General features: G+C 34.7%; 2 protein-coding genes and 1 pseudogene across 2 annotated transcripts in view; 1 reads left to right on the top strand and 2 right to left on the bottom strand.

Annotated features, from left to right (window-relative positions):
- The window catches only part of LOC107753755 (SUN domain-containing protein 1-like), a 34134-nt pseudogene extending 29985 nt beyond the window's left edge, over window positions 1–4149 (bottom strand).
- A 3879-nt stretch (window positions 4150–8028) lies between these two features.
- On the top strand, window positions 8029–18715 carry LOC107753763 (centriolar coiled-coil protein of 110 kDa). Its single transcript, XM_074560226.1, is given in 18 exon segments — window positions 8029–8073; window positions 9479–9595; window positions 10349–10477; window positions 11244–11551; window positions 11584–11730; window positions 11732–12198; window positions 13294–13419; window positions 13604–13759; window positions 15501–15604; window positions 15749–15865; window positions 15949–16050; window positions 16148–16227; window positions 16229–16250; window positions 17131–17204; window positions 17912–17974; window positions 18131–18193; window positions 18645–18665; window positions 18667–18715. Coding segments are annotated over 18 exon segments (2190 nt in total).
- A 1861-nt stretch (window positions 18716–20576) lies between these two features.
- The window catches only part of dnaaf5 (dynein axonemal assembly factor 5), a 23753-nt gene continuing 23053 nt past the window's right edge, over window positions 20577–21276 (bottom strand). The window contains exon 13 of the mRNA XM_016569979.1: window positions 20577–20901. Within this exon, the coding sequence (XP_016425465.1) occupies window positions 20777–20901 (125 nt within the window). The 3' untranslated portion in view covers window positions 20577–20776. The remainder of the gene's footprint in view (window positions 20902–21276) is intronic.

Below are 21276 nucleotides of genomic sequence, written 5' to 3'. Positions count from 1 at the left end.
ATATATATATATATATATATAATTTCTAAGTACCTTTACTTTTATTTCAGTTTTACTTTTTGTAATTTTAGTACTTCAACTTAATCTTATTTATTTTTAGTAGTTACCAAGGCAACTTTTCTAATTCTCATTTAAGTTTTGTCTAACATTTATATTTTACTTTTTTTAATATTGAAAAATATTTTTAATAGTTTAGTTAACAATAACACTATCCAGACAACTGAAACCTTAAGTTCTATTATTATTTTTCAATCAATCAATTGAACAAACAAATAAATAAAAATAAAAAATATGATTAAAAAATTTAAATAAATAAAGGTTTAGTCAACTTTAACAACAGTTTTTGACTTAAGAGAACCTGCTTTATTTTAAAAAAGCAACTTATTTAAACAAGATTAATAGCTTATAACTATATTGATAGTATAGCATGAAATGTCATGCCTCTGGTTTGCTATAGGCCTACTGCTTTTATAAAATGGCAATTACACATTACACAAATTAGTGGTTTATCACTAACAACTCTTCAGTTTTTCTTAATTTGTAATTTCATGTGTAAAAGCTATTCAAACTTAAACTCAACTGCAACTACTTTTGGTTTAATCATTTCAAATAGTGGTTCCCAAACATCTACTCCAACTATTTTTATTACTTTTCAAATCCACTCAGTGAGCACCAGCTCCAACAACAAAAAAAAGCATGATTTTGGTAGAAAAGTGGTATCAGTCAGTGCAACGAGTGGGGTACAAATCCTTATCTGCATACGAACGTCAACACATCTACACTGTTTTTGCTTAGCACACTATTTTCTGCAATAAACCATCTAAAATACATTCACAACCAAGAGTATTATTACCTAGCCATTAATTCTGTGTAACTTCATAACTCGCCTGAGGTCAACAACTGTGAAGGCAGAAGCACCACACCTGCATGCTGTCATCCAACCCTTCACCTGGCACACAAATAATACTCTACTAAACACCTGAACACAACTGCTGAATAAGGATTCAAAACTGACCAAAAACACAGATTTTAACATCTTACAGGTAGAACAAGTGAAGTTCTTTGTCTACAACCACAGACTCTTGAAACTTGAGCAACAAACAGGTTTTACCTGACATGGAAATCCTTAAACAGAAATTCCTGATTATTTGCTGAATGTCGGAAGTTCGTGACCAGTTACACAAATCTCTGTAAGGTCTACTAGAAGTGAGATGCGCTATAAATAGGAAGAATGCATTTGAGAAGTGCGCTGTAGTTCCACCCAGCAATCGCTTCTTCATTCTCACAGTGAGCTCACCTGAGTGAATAGGTATATCCCGTGTTATCCGGAGTACACTGAGGAGGAGTATACGTGTGCAGACGGGAAAAATCCATGGTTATTCGCTGAGCACGCTGTGAAGATCAAACCAGATGTGAAGAGCAGACTTCTCAAACTACGGCAACAGCTACCGTGTGATGATGGGTGTGACTTCAGTGTATAAACATCACAGTCACACCCATGAAAGCATGCACACACACTGTCTTCGGCAGTCCTTAAGGTACCAGCACAATAACACACTCAGCAAAATATCATCTAATTATCGTTATCGATAAAATCCCAGAAAATATCGAGATATTATTTTTTGTCAATATCGCACACCCCTACTACAGACAGCAACTCTTTCATAGTAAACTGTGCTCTTTAATGTGGAAACACTTCATCTGATATTGTTGATCAAACAGGAAGTGACAGACCACACCTACACCTTCACAAATCAACAACTGTCCAGTGTGACTTGCACTAACAGGACAGCGAGAGCACAGAAACTTTAGCATGTATTTATTACACAGATATGATTACCAAATGAAGACTTCTGACATATTTATAAAAACTGCATTCACAAAGTGCAATCCCCTGGCAATTAAATATTATTTTATAGCTGAGCATTATTAGCTACACTTATATCCACTATAGAGATTTTGGTAAGAGTTTACAAAAATTACAATTTATTAATTAGGTATCATGAACTAAACTGAAAAAAAAAATTTGTAGAAAAAAACTCAGAAATTGCTAGTAAATTTCACAATTATAAAGAAACAGCAAGAAACACATTGAATTAAACAAATTGTTGTAGAGAAATTAAAATAGCATTTTCTTGTAAGATGTACTCTATTTGTCTTTCTTTTTTACAACTTTGAAACATCATTTTACCAGTGTACATATGCACAATGTTTGTACAGAGATTATTAATGTAGGCTAATATTATTATTTATTGTTACCTTGTGTGTGTGTGTGCACGTGCGCGCGCGAGAGAGAGAGAGCAGTGTGTGTGTGTGTGTGTGCGTGTGCGCGCGCACAAAATATTGATCTTTAAAAAAGCATCATATGACCCCTTTAATATATTTTTTACATTTAATAAATGACACATCAAGTTATCTATATAGTAAGTTATAAACAAATAAATTATAATCAAATAAACATGATTAATTATTAAGTATTATGTGAATTATCAAAAGTATATTTATAAATAAACATTAACCTTAATATCAAAGATTTAACAAATGCTGTAAAAATTGCTGTTGTTAGTTCATGATACCCTGTGCATTAACGAATGAAATCTAAACTCTTATTGTAAAGTGCTACTTAAACTTCCATGAAACATTATGATTTCATTTGATCACGATTTAAAATGGTTTGTTTTGTTATGCCATCATTAACCTAACTCAATGCTTTGTTTAGTCATCTGTAGACTAGCAGACCGTAAACTAACCTAAACAAAAACCAAGAGTTTAACTTTCAACTTTAAATTTTACTCATTATCTATAAGCACTATTATAAGAACTAAACTCATTATGAAGTTGAGATGAAGAGTCAAAACTGTCCTGGACCTTTTGAATGAACAAAACACTATGGTATCAATTAACACAATATTCAGACAATAATAAGAATACTCCGAATTACCCAAAGTCAAACATCATGTTCATTCTGTTTACCTTTCCTCTAACTGCATGCCTTGACATTCTCAAAACCAGAGGAGATCCAGAAAACCACTCTCCAGTATCCAAGAGACAGGCTGAACATCCAGAGAAAATCTTTTCCGCCTCTTTTTCTTGTCTAAAACGCACATTTCACAAGCCCAAACAAGCACAGCTATGTTTCAGACATGACCTGCCACTAATAAGACAATAAAACAAGTCAATGGTGAAAAGCATGAGCTCCTTTCTTTATGTATTAGGCAGACAAAAAAGTCAGGATTTATGCTTTCATCTTGATCTATTCACACCTTCATGGCCTTTTGCACCTTTATCTCTTGTGGAAAAGGTGCATTTGCATTTATAAACAAGATAGACGCACAACTCTCCAGATTTGACGTCTCATATCTGCGTCTCTGCTACATTTGGAATTGCAACATTGGTTGCGTCTCAAAAACGAGTGAGCTGCCTAACTAGTCAGCACTTGTGGGAATCGCAGACGCGTTTTGGACGTGCAAATCGACCCGTATTTGCAAATCATGGAGCTTTCGATTCGATGCCCCAAAAGTGACTCGATTTCATTGTTTAGAATGAGTCTACAATGCTGACTATGTAGGCAGCTCACTAGGTTTTGACACACAGCCTTGGATTGCAACACTGTATCAGCGCAATTCTTTTATCTAAATGCGTAAAGGGATTTCAGCGCACTTCAATAGTGTTTACGTCTTAAGAGTTGTATAATATATCATATATCTTACAGAAATAAAACCCTGATTGCGTGTATGACGGTTAATCCAGGGCCATGTTTTCTGTCAAGAGTTTGGAAAGAAAGGAGCTTCACTGACTGTCCGCCAAAGACTGTATAACATACACCTAAAATATCACTGTATCTGTGTATATGGCTTGAATGAAAGTATAAATAACAACAAAATATTCTAGCACTTGCCAGTTTGACCATCAGTTTCTACGGTCTCTTGTTGTTTTGAAGGTAGTCCAGTTCAGAAATGACAATCCAGTTCAAGGATGCGCAAAATGTGCGCCGCATCTCGACGGACATATAAAAATAAAAACAGAAACAACCGTGTGTCCAAACACCAGATACGAAACCCGCGAGCTTCGTGGGAATAGACAAAAGTTACGAGCTTGGCTCACAATTACTACTAGGAAAATCCCAAAATGGCTTCCACAACAGAGTAAAGCCAGACGGATAAAGTCGTTCCTCCTATTTTCCAGGCTCAACTGTCAATCACGCGGCATACTTTAAATCTATTGGTGGAAAAGACGCGAGTCACGCCTTCCCGCTCTACGTCACACAGTCTTGGTTATAAAAAGATTAAAAATCGTCCGTCAGTAAAGCTGTAGCTGTCTACAGACTCACTTCAGCGTGCAGCGATGTAAATACGGGCATTTGGAGTTAAAATACACAGTGAATAAATGGAAAGAACGCTTGTTGGTCAATATTTACGATTAAATACCAAATATAATAAAAAAACTGACTTAAGTCACAGTCTCTCGCAAAACTGTATTTTGTCAGACAAACCTGTCAAAATTACGCCCACTCATTTTTATCTGTTAATTTATAAAATACATTACAAATGCAATTCATACAAAAATAACGTTAATACGCTTATTTAATGATTAACTTATTTTCCAAGTGTTTAATATTTTGTTAAAAATGTGTAAAAAAAAAAATATAAAAGCAAAAATAAATAGTTTTAAGCTTTATAATAATATTTTATATATTTTATATAATATATATTATACAAATTATAATATATATTAATATTTTTTTTTTTTCATCTCAGACATCTTTATTTGCCACTGACTTACTGTAGACTAATTAATTAAATTAATTCATCCAATTTTTATTTACCAATCCACTGTGCCAAAGTATAAAAGCAGCTATTAATTGACTTCATCTCCAATACAGAAAAATAAAAAAGTCTTGCAATATCAAGCAAAGCAATTCCAAAAGCTGACTCAAGACAGGCACAGAATTGATTTTTCTCTAGTTTTGACACACAATGTCCCTTAACAGCCATTAAACAATCAGTCGACACTACACTCCAAAAACAATCCACTTCTCTTTGCAAATTACAAACCCAAACCATCGTAGGCCTACTGAAAATTGCAAAAATAGACCGAGACAGGCTGTTATACTTTATATTGATCCCCCAAGACAAATTCAGATGCCAAACATTGCAAGGCACAAGCAGATGCAAAAAGACCTTACTCAACAAATGTGGTCAAATTGTGCCAAGAAACACAAATGCTCTGCAATCATTTTGAATAAATGGCAGACACACAACTGTAACCCATTTATTTCTTTAAAAAATGTGGACTCCCAAGCAATGCTTGAATTGTATCCCACAGTCTACAAGTGAAACTTTAAGGCAAACTTTCACACAATTCAGATGTCAAAGTAAACCACAGCAACACAATGAATTGCATGATCAGATTCATGGGTCTCTTGGTGATATTGCATGACTGTATTTAGTAACTACCCCTCGCCAAACACACGGTGCAACAGCGCCATCTACCGGTCTCTCAGAGCACTGCTGCAGTGACGCTAAAACACATCTTATAATGAAACATGTTTGAAGGAAGAATGTACTGTATACAGGGTGGAGTTACCGCCTAACGTCAAATTATAGCTTACAATTCAAACTCACTACTGCTAGAGAACAAAGGAGATTTTTAACCAAACTGCGATATAATGCTGCTATACATATCAAGTTGCCTTTCAAATGAGGTATAATTTAATACTTCATATACTTGAAACGTTGTCGGCCTGTTCACTATTATTTAAAGGTGTGAGATAATCACACTGAATAACAAAATAAGTCAGTATAATCGCTAATCGTTTACAGTTTCTTTCTTCCTGAGGTACTTCTGCAAACTCACCCAGGCGGCGGTTGTCAAAGTCCACTGGTGTAACTTAAGTGAGCTACAATCCTTCAAAAACAAACGGCTGACTCATAAAGAGCGTGGATATCGACGACACGAACGAACCGCGTCCACTTACACCTCACTGTGTGGCTGTGAATACACGAAGAATGAAGTTAGCCGCATCTGCACGATGTCCATCCACACACACACACACTCACTCACTCACTCACTCACTTACTCACACACTCACAGAGAGTTTGAGCGGTGAGCGGCGCTCGCGCAGCGAGGCGCTAGTGGAAGCCCCGCCCACAGCAACTGCGGCGCAGGACAGTTATTACCCTACTGGAAAACTAATTACCAGAATACTACAGGATTTTTTGAAACACCTCTAGTCTTTTGTATGGATTATTGACAATTCATCTACATTGTTTTAAACGATTGCCAAGGCAATTGTTAGATTTAAATCGATTTAATTGTAAATCGTGAATAGCCTATTAGACCCTTCCTTTTTAGCCCATTAAAACAGTTAGCCTACATATTTATAAATAGGCTAGTTTTTTTTTTTACTCAGTAATGAGCAGTAACGGAATTTTTAAAAAGCAGCAAAAAGTCTTTCATTTGCTGTTAAAATAGTTAAAAGCATTTATTTTACGGTAAATCGATATCATAAGCGAAATAGAGATCATTTAGGTAGGCTATGCATTTTTCCAAGCAAGGTAAAAAAATAAAAACCTTACTATGACTTACTATAATTTATTTTCATTTTTATTAACTGCAGACATTACATTTATTTATTTTACCATATTGCTCCATACAAACAATGGCATCTTGAGTAAAAGGAACATCTTATTTTTATATATTTATTTGATCATTCATTTATTAATTCATAGGCCTAATATGGCTATGGAGGGCCAAATTACTCAAAATTAAATAATTAAATAAATGTTGAAATATAAAAATAAATAGTTAAATACATAATTAAATAATTAAATATTGAAATGCATAAATAAAATAAATAAATATTTGTTAATTCATTAATTCATTCAGTCATTCCTTTATTTATTCATTCAATTAGTCATTCCACATTTCATTTTCAGGATTATGGGACGTGCCTACAACCGTAACTCTGAAAATAAAATGTGGAGGAAATGAATGAATGAATGAATGAATGAATGAATGAATGAATGCATGGATGAATGGATGAATAAAAGAATGAACATTTATTTATTTAAGCATTTATGCATTTATTTATGTATTTAATTATGTATTTAACGATTTATTTATATATTTCAGCATTTATTTAATTATTTAATTTTGAGTAATTTGGCCCTCCATACTATATAATTATTCTAATTCTAAACATTTAATGTAAAAAAAAAAAAGTAACCTACAGGTTTACAAATCAGCGGAATCATTTTGTGAATTTAAAGCAAATTTATCGGCCTGCTACAGTAAAGATAATGGGAAACTTAATCTGTAGGCCTACCTAAATGTATCTGGTGTGAAGGAATCTTCTGTTGGTTTTACGTCCAAATGAACTGACGGCGAGTAACGGGGCGGTGCTGCTGATGAAGACCATCATACAGACGCACAGAGACCCGGTGAATGGCAGATATGCGCGTTTTAGGATATGAAATCATCTTCTGCGGACATACTATTTCCTACATCATGTGGATAGTGTAATCTTGTTTACTAGCTTCGTTATCATTCACAACCGTAATTACCGGACAAAACAGGAAACGATTACGCGATACGCATCTGTACGTCCAATACTATAAACATCACAGTGCTACAGTCGCATCTGTGAGAAAGGAAAGCCTTTATTTGATTTCTCTTATTTATTCAAACCGAAGCTCTGGCCTGCATTGTGATATAAAGGTAGGTGCTGATGCGGAGGTTTTAACATCTGCGCGCGGTTATCTGTTAGCAAACACATCTGTACAGATAAAAGAGCAGTGCAATGCGGAGCCATTTATTCCCTAGAGCTTTGATAGAATAGGCTAATTTGTTTAAAATCCGAATATAAAAGCCTGCATTGTTTGCAAACGTGACTGCTGCTGTGAAAGCCCAAAAGAATACGACAGCATCATGCTTCTGATTTAGTCTAGCCTAGGCTATATCAGATATAACACTTGCTCGAACGTTTGCGTTTCAATATGTAGGCGGCTCCAGCTGTGTGGAGGAAACATGGACAGCTATGAGGATTTCTGTGCAGGCATTCTGTCTTCTGCAGTCGGAAATGATGCATGAGAAGAGCTGCAGTAGCGCACCTGCTCGAGGGGTGGCGCACTCGCTCATCTGCTTCCATGGCAGGCCGCTTTTGTCACCTGTTGTGAGTACAAGACATGATAATGTTGTACATGACAAGAGAGGCAGATGTGTAGTCTGTATGCTGTGGACTCTCAGAAAAAAGGTACCCTCTCAAAAGGTTCTAATTATATTTAGCCTACTTATGAATTACTAATAGCTTATGAACTTTTAAGGTACTAATATCATGTACCATTTAGGAGTAAGTAAGGTAGAGAGATGTACCTTTTAGCTTTTATTAGGTACTGCCCAGTAACAACTTACCCTTTTTCTGAGTGTAATTGTTTTTCTAATGTCTCATAATGTTAGGTTTAATGCTGCACAGTGTGACTGCAATACAAATGGTTCAAGGTCTCTGTCATAAGTTTTGACAATTTATTTTCTTTGTGATGATAAACTTTAAGCTCAAAACTAAACTAGGTCCTTGCACACTGAGTCCGAAATTTTCGTATGCGTTTTTCGTCATCCTTTCCTATCAAAATGCTTGCTATGGATGTGAAAACGCAGAAAATCGAACCTGATCCGAATTTTTTTTACGACGGACGAAAGTTTCGGAGGCAGTGTGTAAGCATGATTGACACAACGTGAGGTCGTATTTATTTTTTAACGTGCGAAAATTTCGGACTCAGCAAGTCTTAGCACAAGAAAAATATAGTAATGAAACATTATTAATAATAATCTTCATATTTAAGTCAATTGCAAATTCAAAATTAGCAGAGCATTGTCTCTTATTTTAAGTTGTCTGTTTGTTGATTGATTTTGCCTTCTGTGTTTCCAGCTAAGTGAGAAACAAAGAAGGGAGATGGTTGAATTCAAGAAAAGAGCTTCACAAATGGAGGCCGAGAGACAGATTCATTACAACAAAAACCTCCTCAATCAGATTCAGATCATTCTTTGGACCAATAAGGTAAGAAAATTAGTGTTTCATCAATTATAGGCACTTTTATGCAGGGACTTATTTATTTTTTATTAAAACTGATATATTTCAGCTTTTTAAAAAAAAAAAGTGTTTTAATTTTTTTATGTTATATGTATATATTTATGATTTTATTTAATTTTTTTAACCCAGACATTAAATTAAATTTTATTTTATTTTATGAATGAATGAATGGATGAATGAATTAAGTTTCTTATGCTCACCAAGGCTACATTTATTTGGTCAAAAACTGCTGCTGTGAAAGCCCAAAAGAATACGACAGCATCATGCTTCTGATTTAGTCTAGCCTAGGCTATATCAGATATAACACTTGCTCGAACGTTTGCGTTTCAATATGTAGGCGGCTCCAGCTGTGTGGAGGAAACATGGACAGCTATGAGGATTTCTGTGCAGGCATTCTGTCTTCTGCAGTCGGAAATGATGCATGAGAAGAGCTGCAGTAGCGCACCTGCTCGAGGGGTGGCGCACTCGCTCATCTGCTTCCATGGCAGGCCGCTTTTGTCACCTGTTGTGAGTACAAGACATGATAATGTTGTACATGACAAGAGAGGCAGATGTGTAGTCTGTATGCTGTGGACTCTCAGAAAAAAGGTACCCTCTCAAAAGGTTCTAATTATATTTAGCCTACTTATGAATTACTAATAGCTTATGAACTTTTAAGGTACTAATATCATGTACCATTTAGGAGTAAGTAAGGTAGAGAGATGTACCTTTTAGCTTTTATTAGGTACTGCCCAGTAACAACTTACCCTTTTTCTGAGTGTAATTGTTTTTCTAATGTCTCATAATGTTAGGTTTAATGCTGCACAGTGTGACTGCAATACAAATGGTTCAAGGTCTCTGTCATAAGTTTTGACAATTTATTTTCTTTGTGATGATAAACTTTAAGCTCAAAACTAAACTAGGTCCTTGCACACTGAGTCCGAAATTTTCGTATGCGTTTTTCGTCATCCTTTCCTATCAAAATGCTTGCTATGGATGTGAAAACGCAGAAAATCGAACCTGATCCGAATTTTTTTTACGACGGACGAAAGTTTCGGAGGCAGTGTGTAAGCATGATTGACACAACGTGAGGTCGTATTTATTTTTTAACGTGCGAAAATTTCGGACTCAGCAAGTCTTAGCACAAGAAAAATATAGTAATGAAACATTATTAATAATAATCTTCATATTTAAGTCAATTGCAAATTCAAAATTAGCAGAGCATTGTCTCTTATTTTAAGTTGTCTGTTTGTTGATTGATTTTGCCTTCTGTGTTTCCAGCTAAGTGAGAAACAAAGAAGGGAGATGGTTGAATTCAAGAAAAGAGCTTCACAAATGGAGGCCGAGAGACAGATTCATTACAACAAAAACCTCCTCAATCAGATTCAGATCATTCTTTGGACCAATAAGGTAAGAAAATTAGTGTTTCATCAATTATAGGCACTTTTATGCAGGGACTTATTTATTTTTTATTAAAACTGATATATTTCAGCTTTTTAAAAAAAAAAGTGTTTTAATTTTTTTATGTTATATGTATATATTTATGATTTTATTTTATTTTTTTAACCCAGACATTAAATTAAATTTTATTTTATTTTATGAATGAATGAATGGATGAATGAATGAAGTTTCTTATGCTCACCAAGGCTACATTTATTTGGTCAAAAATATGGTAAAAACAATACCATTGTGAAATATTACTATAATTTCAAACAAACTGTTTTCCATTCAAATGTAATTAAAATTCCTGTGACTCAAAGCTGAATTTTCAGCATCATTACTCCAGTCTTCAGTGTCACATGATCCTTCAGAAATCATTTAAACTGATAAATATACCCACAGCTTGTTCACTTTTAGAAAACAAGGTACAAAAGCTGTTACTAGGGAAGTACTCTTTCAAAAAACTACTAATATAAACCTTTAAGGTATCAATATGCACCTTTAGGGGTAATTAAGGAACAAATGTGTACCTTCTGAAAAGGTACCGCCCCGTGACAGCTTTTCTACATTTTTTAAGTGTGCACAGTACTGTTTTTACTGTAGTTGGTCAAATCAGTGCAGCTTTTTTTAACATTAAAAAATTATTTCAAACTTTTGACGTACATTTATTTATTTAGTGTATTTGTTATAATTTGTTGTGAATTTACTCTCATATCTTGTTGCACTTGCATTATAGGCACCAAAAATATTGGACGTGCCAAAGCCTTCAGAGCAGTGCCTGTCTCCATCTCCAAAAACAGACTACAGGAATGGCTTTACAGTACCTGATACTGCAAACATTACACCTACTGGGGCCACAGAGCCGTACATTTTGTCTAATAAGCAACCGGTGACCCCTTCAGCTGAGCTGCCTTGGGTTATGAGAAGAAAATCCGCAGAAGAAAAACAAATGCAAGAGGAAATTCAAACGGAAGTTTGTCTGCAGAACCTACTGAAGAAGTCACGTGAATTTATCGAAAAAAGAGCAAGGTAAACGGGTCAAAGGTCATCAGCAACACAATGGTTGATCCAAGCAGGATCCTCTCTGAAAGCCCGTCGGATAAAGAAAACGGCTGTTCTTTGGATGGGACTGCCTTTGGTTTACCCTTTTATATTCCCTCACCAAACCAAACCTCTCCCAGTAACCTGATAAGCCCAGAACCTGGTCTAAAGGCCAGTTTAATTGCCAGACCCCACAGCGAATGCAAGGCCACCGGAAGTGAAAACAATTGCAACGCAGGACAGGAAGCTACTCGGAGTGGAAAATGTGAGTATGGGTCGATATGATGATCACTCGAGGTTGAACGAGACCGTGGGACGACTGGAAACGTGTCCAGTGGCTCCTGAGCTCACAAGCCCCCTGTTTCGAAGGAGATGCCACACGCTGGATAGCCAGCTGTCCTCAGGTCATCAGAGTCCAGTCATAGACAAGAGCCAGGAGAGAATGCCTTGCTTTTTGGCCGGGGTCACTGCGAGAACACCCACTCGACTGTCTCCTCCTTCACCGATGAACAAGACTTTCACACGGGACAGTCCCGCAGCAGCATTTATGGGGTCTGGGATCACCCCAGACTCTCCTTCTTGTGCCAAACTACCTTTTGAGACCGAGAGAAACAGTGTTATTAGCACAGCGCTGAAAGAAAGGAGAACGGGTAAGAACAGAGCAAATGTTAAAAGTGAAGATTCAGTTTAGAACCAAAATGAGTTTCAGTCTTATGATATCATAGGAGAACATGTTAAAGTTCCGAAAATATCTTTGAAATCTAGTTCTCATAATGCCAAGGTCCCCTGAAATATGATGATCCCCTGTCAAAGGACCTTCCTAAAACATAGAACATTTTTAGAAAATTAAATAATTGGCATTTATGTACTAAATGTACATTCATTGTACTAAAGTGAAAATAAATTCTTAAAATATGTATAGAAATACTTCCATACACACTACGATTCAAAAGTCTGGATTATTATTATTATTATTTTTTTTTACGCGTCTCGAATGCTTACCAAGACTGCATTTATTTGATCAAAAATATAAATAATACTGAAATATTACAACTATTTAAATTAATAATTTTCTATTTTAATATGTATTAAGAAGTAATGTATTCTTGTGATGTAAAGCTGAATTTTCAGCATCATTACTCCAGTCTTCAGAGTCACATGATCCTTCAGAAATCTTTCTAATATGATAATGTGCTCCTCAAGAAAACAATTCTTATTATTATCAATGTTGAAAACAGTTGTTGCTGAATGTTTTGTGGCGACCATGATACATTCGAAAGGTTTTAATAAATAGAAACTTCAAAAGAACCACATTTATGTAAAATAGAAATCTTTTGTAACATTATAAATATCTTTACTGCCACATTTGATCAATTTAATGTCTCCTTTCTGAATAAAAGTATTAATATCTTTCAAAAATATTTTTTTGTAGAGTGCTTCTGTAATAAAAATTAGGAAAACAGCTTTTAAAAAAAGACACTTTCCCTCGTTTCCCTTTTCTAAAGAACTCCAAAACACTAATTTAAATAACCCATAATGTCACATCAATATCTTAATGAACCATATAAGGAAGACCACGAATAATCATATAGCAACTCAAGAACCCAATAAGGCCACAAATGATTCTTGATAAGAAGAGTTAATCTCAAAGAACCACTTGAATGTTAATTTGAGAATAAAGATCAGATCTTCATCATTCTTTGATAAAGTATCCTCTCAGACAGTTGTGCATGTCCTTTCCTTAGATGAGATGCAATGGCAAGTCCACGCTCTAGAAGACATGCAGAGGTCTCTGGAGGACGATTATGCTTTCCGGATGTCGTGTCTGACGGTGGAACAAGAGAGAGAACAACTGCACCTCAGTCAGGTCAGCACTGCCACATGCTGCTTACTATCTGCCTAGGCAGCTACCTTTTAAGACTGCATCCTAACATAACACATGCACAAATATCGGGTCTGATAAAGGTATAAATATGCTCATAATCAACATTTCCCTGGACTCCAGCTTGGATGAAGGTTTGACTGGGGATTTGATATGCATCAGTGTGACATTAGTCTGTTTCTCATTCAGGAGACTGAGGGGTCAGGGTGGTCCGAGTCCTGTAGCGGGCGAGGACGGGTGTGAATTAAGGACAACTGGTGAACGTTACCCTATACTGAGCCCTTTAAGCCCAGGAGACAGATCACCAAGACACCCTGTGCCAACCATTGGTATTATTTCACTTCTTTCAGCCTGTGATTAATGTCTTAAATTTGCTACCACTGTGTGTTTCAATGGATGTTTAGTTGATTTATGAATAGTAGTATGTTAAATATATATTATGTGTATGCTTTTAAGGAATAGTTCAGCCAAGAGTGAAGATTCTGTCATCATTCACTCAACTCTTTATTTTCTTTCTTCTGTGGAACACAAGTGGATGAGGGCAGACAATGAGGAGCTCCAAAACAACAGAAAAAGACCATAAAAGCATCATAAAAAGAATCCATATGACTCATTATCTATATTTCAAGTCTTCCAAAGTTGTACACGAGCTTTGTGTGAGGAACTGAAATTGAATTCACTGCATTTGGTTCAAAACTGGTGTTATTTCATTTCATTTTTTTTATTTAATCAGGGACAATGCACATTAATAGTACATACAATATGTAAAATGCGCCACAACACTGGCTAATTTCCATCCGTAGTCCCTTTTGGCAGGTTGATGTTAAGGACAGGAAGAAAATGTAAACAAAGAATATTAATACACCAAATTAAGAACAAGGAGAAATTATGAAAACAGAAGGAAAAAAATAAAGTAAGAATATTGAAACACAAAATTACAGACTATCAGTAAACAAAGAATATTAATACACCAAATTAAGAACAAGGAGAAATTATGAAAACAGAAGGAAAAAATAAAGTAAGAATATTGAAACACAAAATTACAGACTACCACATATCCATAAGTCACTATAAATGATCACAATTTTGATGGGTCAATAAGCATATTGTCAGCTTTTTCGAGAAACTACAGTGTCCTGTTAAAAGTTTTAATTCTTTCAGCTCTACTGGGAGTCTATTCCTCTCATATGTTCCTCTAAAAACAAAAGATAATTGACCAAAGGTGTTGTTATTGTAAAACTAAAACTAGTAAAAAAAAAAAAAAAAGAAATATAATAAAGAAGCATTAAATAATTTAATAAATACAATTCATAATTGTAATAAAGCTGAAATAAAATAAAGTACAAATTTTAGATGAAAAAAAAAATATAAACACAAATTAGAAATGCTGCCGTTGCAACTAAGTGAAGTAAGTTTAAATTAAAGTACTAAAATTACTAAAACTAAAACTGAAATAAAAATGTATTAAAGCTATATCTGGCCCTGGAGCACAAAACTTAAGTCGCTGGGGTATATTTGTAGCAATAGAATACATTGTATGGGTCAAAATTATCCATTTTTGTTTCATGCCAAAATCATTAGGATATTAAGTAAAGATCATGTTCCATGAAGATATTTTGTAAATTTCCTACCATAAAAATATAAAAACTTCATTTTTAATTAGTAATATGAATTAAGAACTTCATTTGGACAACTGACCCTTATGACTGGTTTTGTGGTCCAGGGTCACATATAGAAATCTATATAAAAAAAACTAATAAAAATGACAAAGGCACATAACAAATGGTTTGATATGGGCTTTTGCTAACATGCACAATATACCAAAAATTTAAAATATAAAAATAAAAGCTAATTCAAAATATGAATAAATACTATAATAGTATATAAATTATGCTAAAATATCACTGATTCAACACATTCAATTGAATGCACACAAATGCAGTCACATGCACTATATTGCGGATGCTTTCTTGAAACTTTTTTTTCAGTCTTTTTTGGAGTTCAACATGAATAAATGGTGTTGTAATTGTCATTTTTGGGTAAACTGTGTGTATTTGTATTACCTTTCAGGTTTCCCTTCAACCAGTTTAGATGTGGCATCACCTTCGAAACAGACTCTCATTTATATGAGAGGCCTGAATCACAGCACCGGCAAGAGAAACAGACTGAGCCAGGTTGATTTTAATGTGCTTTTACAACCGCAAATTAGTCCCTGTAGAGTAAAAGAAGCTTCTATAAAGAGTATGAGAAAAGTGTATTTAAAAGTCCGGTTCTTGGTTTTATGGGACTCCAAGGGATTATAACTTGGCGTGACGCAGGTTGTAACAGCGGAGCAGCAGAGGCCGCTGTGTCACCTCACTGCCACCGTGAAGGGCTTCCTGATCAGACGACTGCTGAAAACAGAGAAAGTCAAACACCTGCGGCAAACCATACGAGTGAGAACACAATACAGAGTCCACATACATGCGAATTAAAGCCTTACGTGTTTTATCATCCTTACACCTGTGTATTTCCTCAGGACATGCAAGAGTTTATCCGTTCATTCAGCACTGACGCTCCTCAGAGAAACGCCTCTCTGTCAGAGCAGGATCTCTCTCTGCAGGAGCGCGACAGAGCTCAGGTCCCACGTATGTAAGGCTTTAAAACTTAAAGAACAGTGTGTACAGCATTATAGCTTGGTACTGAAATCTTATATTTTGTGTCTGTTTCTCTCCCAGTTGCGCGCGGCCTTGTTTGACATTCATGATATCTTCTTCACGATGACACTAGAGGAGCGTCTGTCTCTGCTGCAGCAAGACCGAGAGAAAGCTCAGAGAGATGGTAACTAGCAGGACAGACCTGCTGCGATTAGGTTTCATTGGTTGACTTTCTTTCATTTTGCTCAGTTTTGATCCTCGGCCATTGTTGAAGGGCTCGTTTCCTTCCTATTTTGGAAAAGTAGGTACGGTGGCCGAGAAGTGCAGAGCAAATCACAATTCTGAAAACAAAATAACAAATTACAAATTACAAACGCAAATGCAAGTCTAAAAAACAAAATAACAATTCAGAAAGCATCGAACCCGGGTCGATCGCGTCAAAAAGCCAACAACACACTCTTATCCATCTGCACCACTGGAGCTGATGATTTACAGTCACTTTTAACTAAATGTAAATAGACACCCCGTGTTTTTTATTCCAGAGTAAGGGCAATTCATACAATACATTTAAACTGAGCTACTTTAATACCATCTCCGAACTTTCTACCACGACTCTGCTGTTCTTCGGCTGGTTCTTCCTGTATACGTTGATTGACAGATGTCTCGTCCAGTCAGCGGTGGGTAATCCCAAACCAATTGCGCTGTCTCAAACTATACCTACCTCTTTCGGTTTGTCTGATTTGTCGTTGTGTTTTCTGATTTGTTAATTTGTTTTCGGATTTGTCTTTGTGTTTTCTGACTTGTTATTTTGTTTTCGAATTTGTCATTGTGTTTTCTGACTTGTTATAATGTTTTCTGAATTGTTGTTGTGCTTTCTGAATTGTTATTTAGTTTTTTAGACTTGCATTTGCGTTTGTAATTTGTTATTTTGTTTTCAGAATTGTGATTTGCTCTGCACTTCTCGGCCACCGTAAGTAGGCCTACAAAGTCATTTCCATATGAATGTACAGCTGTGCAGGTCAGTGTTTCTTTCCAACACGCGTACAATTTTATTTGGCATGCAGGAAAAAGCAAAAAGCCCCAATGACAAGGTGATTTTGTCGGCTGCTACCCAGAAATCTCTTGACAGAAAGAAAAGGTGAGTGAGCATGATTAGAAATACTTTTATTTGAGTTTTATTAGCACAATACTGTTATGTTGTATGCATTTTTTTTGTATTATAAAGACATTTTTGACATGCAAATGGTCATCTACAGGGTCCAAAATGAATAATACACCTTGTAAACAAATAAACAAAAATTGGCAATGTTATTGGACAGTTGGATGGTTTTTTTTGTTTCTAAAAATGCTGTTTGTATTTTTTAAAAGTATAATTATATTATTTAAAAAATATACACACACATATTATATTATTATTTATATTTTAAATTATATTTTTCAAAGTGTAAGTTTATAATAATATAATAATTATTATAATAATATACACATTTATTTATCTTTATTTATTTATATTATATATTTATATTTTAATATTATAATAAAAGTATATTTACATTTATATATTTATTTAATTATAGAAATAAATATAAATATGTATTTAGAAAAAGATATTTATTAAATAAATTATATTTGTTTTTCTTTGAAGAAAAAAACTATTTATATACATCAATATCTATATATATTCCTATTTTTTTAAAGAAATACTGCTATTATAATATTATTTATTATAATATATATTTGTTATTATAGTTATTTATTTTATTTACTGTTTATTAATACTGTGCTAAAATGCTATGCATTTATATGCTTACTAATTCACTCCACAATGTTCTTGTATCTCATCAGAGTTGGTGAATCTCCAGGTCAGACCAGAAGAGCTCAGAAGACCAAGAGTCCTCCTACAAAAAGGTGAGCACAAAAACACTAAAGAGATGCAAGAAATCACTTCACAGAAGCAAAACAGACACTTTCCGCATTCAATACTCACTCTGAGTCTGCACCATTGCACCATATAGTTTATAGTTATATACAGCAGTGTTCTGGAGTCTGTGTGTTGTGTTGAAGGATCCTGCAGCCCAGTCAGGGCCAGAACGCTCTCGTTTCAGGCCAGCAGCTCCTGCGCCGTGGGTCAGTTCTTCACATTTTGCTGCCTTTGATCACGCAATCTCCTGCTCTTGCCATTTCCATTTTCTTTTACGCCACTGTTGATGGAATTTGAAATTCAATTCAGTCTGTGCTGGACTCTTACAATACTGGAAATGCCACGCAGCCTGCCAGAAGAGTCGCCTGACATTTAAAACTGGCTGCGTTTATTTGTAAATGCATTTGGCTGGATCTCATGTAGTCATTTAGTCAACTGAAGTGTGATCAAAATATCGCTGTATTATATTGCAAAGAATCACTGTGCAGAAAAGAAAAGCAGTATGGAATGCGTTACACATTTGCAAAACCTCAAAACACCTTTTGAACTTATAAACTGCATTGAGTTTACATTTGGAATGTTCAGATATAATAAATCAACTTCACATGCAATGTCGTAATAGAAAACATACAGATAAAACGGTTTAATGTGTTTCAGGAGTTACAAGAAGACTCCAGAAGAGAGTTCAGCATTCTGAGAGGCTGAAGAAACAGCATTCACTGGGTTGACCTCATATACACTCATCATGAATTATGACTATTAAATGTCATTGCTATCTAGTTTTTACCATTATTCTACTACATACTGCTTATGAATATAGAATTAGTCCAGATATTATTTAGAGTTTCCTATAGGTTACATAACTAATTATAATCCACATAGTTATACTGAATTACCCTTTTAAAAATTCTTTAAAGGTGGGATTATCTGTTTAGTTCACCCAAAAATTTCAATCGTCATTAATTACTCACCCTCATGTCGTTCTAAACCCGTAAGATCTTCGTTCATCTTCAGAACACAAATTAAGATATTTTGATGAATTCTGAGAGCTCTCTGACCCTCCCATAGACAGCAATGTAATTACCACGATCAAGTCCCAGAAACATAGCAAGGAGATCGTTAAAATAATCCATGTGACATCAGGGGTTCAACCGTAATTTTACGAAGCTACGAGAATACTTTTTGTGCGCAAAAAACCCCCCAAAAACAACGACTTTATTCAACAATTCGTCTCCTCCACGTCATACTATAGTGCCATTTTGGGGAGTATCACAAACGTAAACAACGAATGTACACGGATACGCTGTTTACATTCAGATCAAAGTGTAAACAACGTAAACAGCGTATCCGCGTACATACGTTGTTTACGTTTGTGATACTCCCCAAAATGGCACTATAGTATGACGTGGAGGAGACGAATTGTTGAATAAAGTCGTTGTTTTTGGGGTTTTTTTGCACACAAAAAGTATTCTCGTAGCTTCGTAAAATTACGGTTGAACCCCTGATGTCACATGGATTATTTTAACGATCTCCTTGCTATGTTTCTGGGACTTGATCGTGGTAATTACATTGCTGTCTATGGGAGGGTCAGAGAGCTCTCAGAATTCATCAAAATATCTTAATTTGTGTTCTGAAGATGAACGAAGATCTTACGGGTTTAGAACGACACGAGGGTGAGTAAATAATGACAGAATTTTCATTATTGGTTGAACTAACCCTTTAATGCTGCTGTAATGCTATTAATACAAATCAAAATGTCAGTAATATTGCTAAAATGTCAAATAGTAGAATAAGAATACGCGTCTATGAAGAGTACATACATTTCTCCAGAAATTAAATGACTGTATTTGATCAACTAGCACTTCAACTGAATTTGTGCTTTTAATCATAATACTTTACTTATAACTACAATCATACCAGTTGTTTATGAATGTATTTGCTCTTGCCTTGTATACTTAAGCACTTGACACATTTGCGTTAAGAAATGTGAAATAAAACAATGAAATGTTTAATAAACAAGTTTATTTAATAAAAATGGTGAATTCAGTGAATAAAGACACCAGTATCAAATAGAAAGGCACATCTCGAACAATTAATTAAAGAAAATTCATCTTCAAATCCGTAAAACAACCATGTTTTTATGAGCAAAGTGGTCATATGAGATGTTCATTCAATACAAAACACAAAGTATTAACAAAATAACCAAGCAATTGGGTTGCCTTTAGGTTGATGGTTAAGAATTAATATTATTTTAATTATATATTATTTATAGTGCGATTAATCGCGATTAATTGCATCCAAAATAACAGTTTTTGTTTACCTAATGTGTGTGTACTGTGTATATTTATTATGTATATATAAATACACATGCATGTATATATTTCAGAAAAAATATGTTAGTTTTATATATTAAATATATTTATATATTATATAAAACATAAGAATATGAATATATAAATGTATAAACATGTAAATATTTTCAAAATATATGCTGTATTTGTGTGTATTTATATATACATAATAAATATACACAGTACACACAACATACACAACAAAAACTTTTATTTTGGATGCGATTAATCGCGATTAATCGTTTGACAGCACTAGTTATTTAATGTAATAAATCTTCACTAATGATAAGGGAACTGAGGCAAAAAAGTGAGATTATCCATTCACAAATTTTGTGCCTGTGTCTGTTCACATCTGCATGAACACAGTAAAGAAACCGTATCAAGTTGAAGTTCATTCACAGCCCTGTCTGTTTGTGTATTTCTGAGAGGAAGAGCGTGTCACAATGAGTGAATGTGCTGGAGGAGTTTATCACAGTACTCAGGGCTGCGCTGCTTCTCTCTCACGGCCTCCGTCTGCTGCTGTAAGAGTCCTCTGTCCACCTCACTGGCCACCTTCAGAACCTCTGTGACGGAAGAAACACAAGGAGACGTTTACATTTAGTTATTACAGCAAAATTCATTTGGCACAGCAAAAATATAACCGTGGTGCCACTTCACCATCCCCATCCAATTCAAATTTAGTCAAACATTTCACATTAAAAATGTATCAAAGTTAGAGAAAAACAGTGAATATTGTGAAATATTATTACAATTTAAAATAACTTTTCTATTTTAATATATTTTAAAATGTAATTTATTCCTGTGATGACAAAGCTGAATTTTCATTCTAATGTGCTGACTGGCTGCTCAAGATACATTTATTGTTATCAATTTTATCAACGTTCTTATTATTCAATGTTGGAAACAGTTGTTCTGCTTCATATTATATATATATATAT

Source organism: Sinocyclocheilus rhinocerous, unplaced genomic scaffold (genome assembly GCF_001515625.1).
Source record: "Sinocyclocheilus rhinocerous isolate Xijiao unplaced genomic scaffold, SAMN03320098_v1.1 scaffold51, whole genome shotgun sequence".
NCBI lineage: Eukaryota > Metazoa > Chordata > Actinopteri > Cypriniformes > Cyprinidae > Sinocyclocheilus > Sinocyclocheilus rhinocerous.
This window is presented reverse-complemented; position numbering and strand designations above follow the sequence as displayed.